The sequence below is a fragment of the Triticum aestivum genome, chromosome 1B, assembly GCF_018294505.1.
Source record: "Triticum aestivum cultivar Chinese Spring chromosome 1B, IWGSC CS RefSeq v2.1, whole genome shotgun sequence".
Taxonomy (NCBI): domain Eukaryota; kingdom Viridiplantae; phylum Streptophyta; class Magnoliopsida; order Poales; family Poaceae; genus Triticum; species Triticum aestivum.
Genome location: NC_057795.1, coordinates 1,413,362 through 1,415,023, shown reverse-complemented (window position 1 = coordinate 1,415,023; position 1,662 = coordinate 1,413,362). Strand labels below are relative to the sequence as shown.

The 1,662-nt window shown below is 44.9% G+C and overlaps 1 protein-coding gene across 1 annotated transcript in view; it reads left to right on the top strand.

Annotated features, from left to right (window-relative positions):
- The first annotated feature begins 283 nt into the window (after positions 1–283).
- LOC123102416 (cytochrome P450 72A14) overlaps positions 284–1,662 on the top strand; it is a 3,292-nt gene continuing 1,913 nt past the window's right edge. The window contains exon 1 of the mRNA XM_044523767.1: positions 284–620. Within this exon, the coding sequence (XP_044379702.1) occupies positions 314–620 (307 nt within the window). The 5' untranslated portion in view covers positions 284–313. The remainder of the gene's footprint in view (positions 621–1,662) is intronic.

Genomic DNA, 1,662 nt, shown 5'->3' with positions numbered 1-1,662 from the left:
CATTATAATTAAATGGTTGGAGCCAATCTAAGAGCTAACCCATTATACAAGTATTTTTTATGAGGGGTTTAAATGACATGACATCTCTCTAGCCATGCTGGCTACTTTATCATTAAGCGGTAGCGATAGTCGTACAAAGCAATAGTTATTATTAATCGTGCTCTAAGTGCTCACTCGTAGTTAAAAAAAAACAGAAGAGATCAGTGGAAGTCCCTGTCATGGCCCCCACAAACCCCATGGATCATCCCCTTGGATTGCAGCTCCCGGCTTAGATAGATAATCACAGCGTCCCTGTCATTGGAGTAACTTGAGCATGGCGACGAGCGTGATGGGGTCTTTTCTTCTTCCACGGGAGGCGCTGTACGCGGCGGCGGTCGCGGCCATGGCGTGGTGCGCCGTGTGGGTGCTGGAGTGGGCGTGGTGGAGGCCCCGGCGGCTGGGCCGGGCGCTGCGGTCGCAGGGCCTCCGCGGCACGGCGTACCGCCCCGTGGCCGGCGACTCGCCGCTGATGCAGCGGCTGAACAGGGAGGCCAGGTCCCGGGCCATGCCGCTGGGGGTGGGATGCCACGACGTGGTGCCGCGGGCGATGCCGCTCTTCCACCGGGCCATGCACGAGCACGGTACGTAGCATAGCCTACCTGCTCTCTCTCTCTCTCTCTGCTTATTTCCTTCTCTCTCTCTCTTTCTGCACCGGCCGGTTCATTACTTCTGAAATTTCTCTGGTGCTGTCACATAGTCGTCTGAAACATGCTCTTTTTTTTTGAGAAAACTATATATATTGATAGCTTTATTTATAAAAGTCGGGCGTTTGTCTTTCCTTAAGAAAAACTATATATATTTAGTGTTATATTTCTCTTGTAAAGAATGTAATGAAACCGTTGATTTAGTGCTATATTTTTTTTTCTATGTACGAGCTTGATCAAACTTAAAGTAGTTTGCCTTATGACGAACCTAGAACTTCAATAAATTTAGAATGGACGGAGTGTCATATTGAAACAAATGAGAGACCGAAGAAGGTATCCAATCCAAATATATAAAGATCGATTTCTGGGAAGAGTATATATTAACGGGAAAAAAAGGATATTAACAAGAAAATCCCATGCTGCATGATTGCATCGAGAGCCTTGTTCCTATTGCCAACTCTACTCAATAGTCAGGGAAAGCTACCCACACACTACACTAACGCGATGATGACACAACTCTAGACTTTAGATCCCACTCTTCTTATTTTAGTGGATGCATATTTAGCATGTGTTGATTCCTACCGGTTCGGGCCGGTTCCAATTGAGCATGTCGTCAGGATTCGGGTAATTATTTCTTTTAAGACTTTTTCTTCGGAATATGCCATTGTCATAGTGGTTCTAGCAACGTCGATCTCTACAAACTAAACAAACGAATTGTTTACATATATGCATAGCTAGTTAACGAATACTCCCTCCTCTCGTTGATCTGAAGAAAGAAACCTTAAGTATTTCCAGGATGATCAAGAACTTTAAAATTGCAAAAATCAATCGGCTAGCCAATGGGGTGGCTCACGAAATTGCGAAGTTTAGCTTTATTAGTAGATCTGATGGGATTCTTCTTAATAGTGTTTCGCCCTACGTGACCACTTTCGTAATGAACGATTGGAATAGCCTTTTTACTTAATTAATATATGGGGGG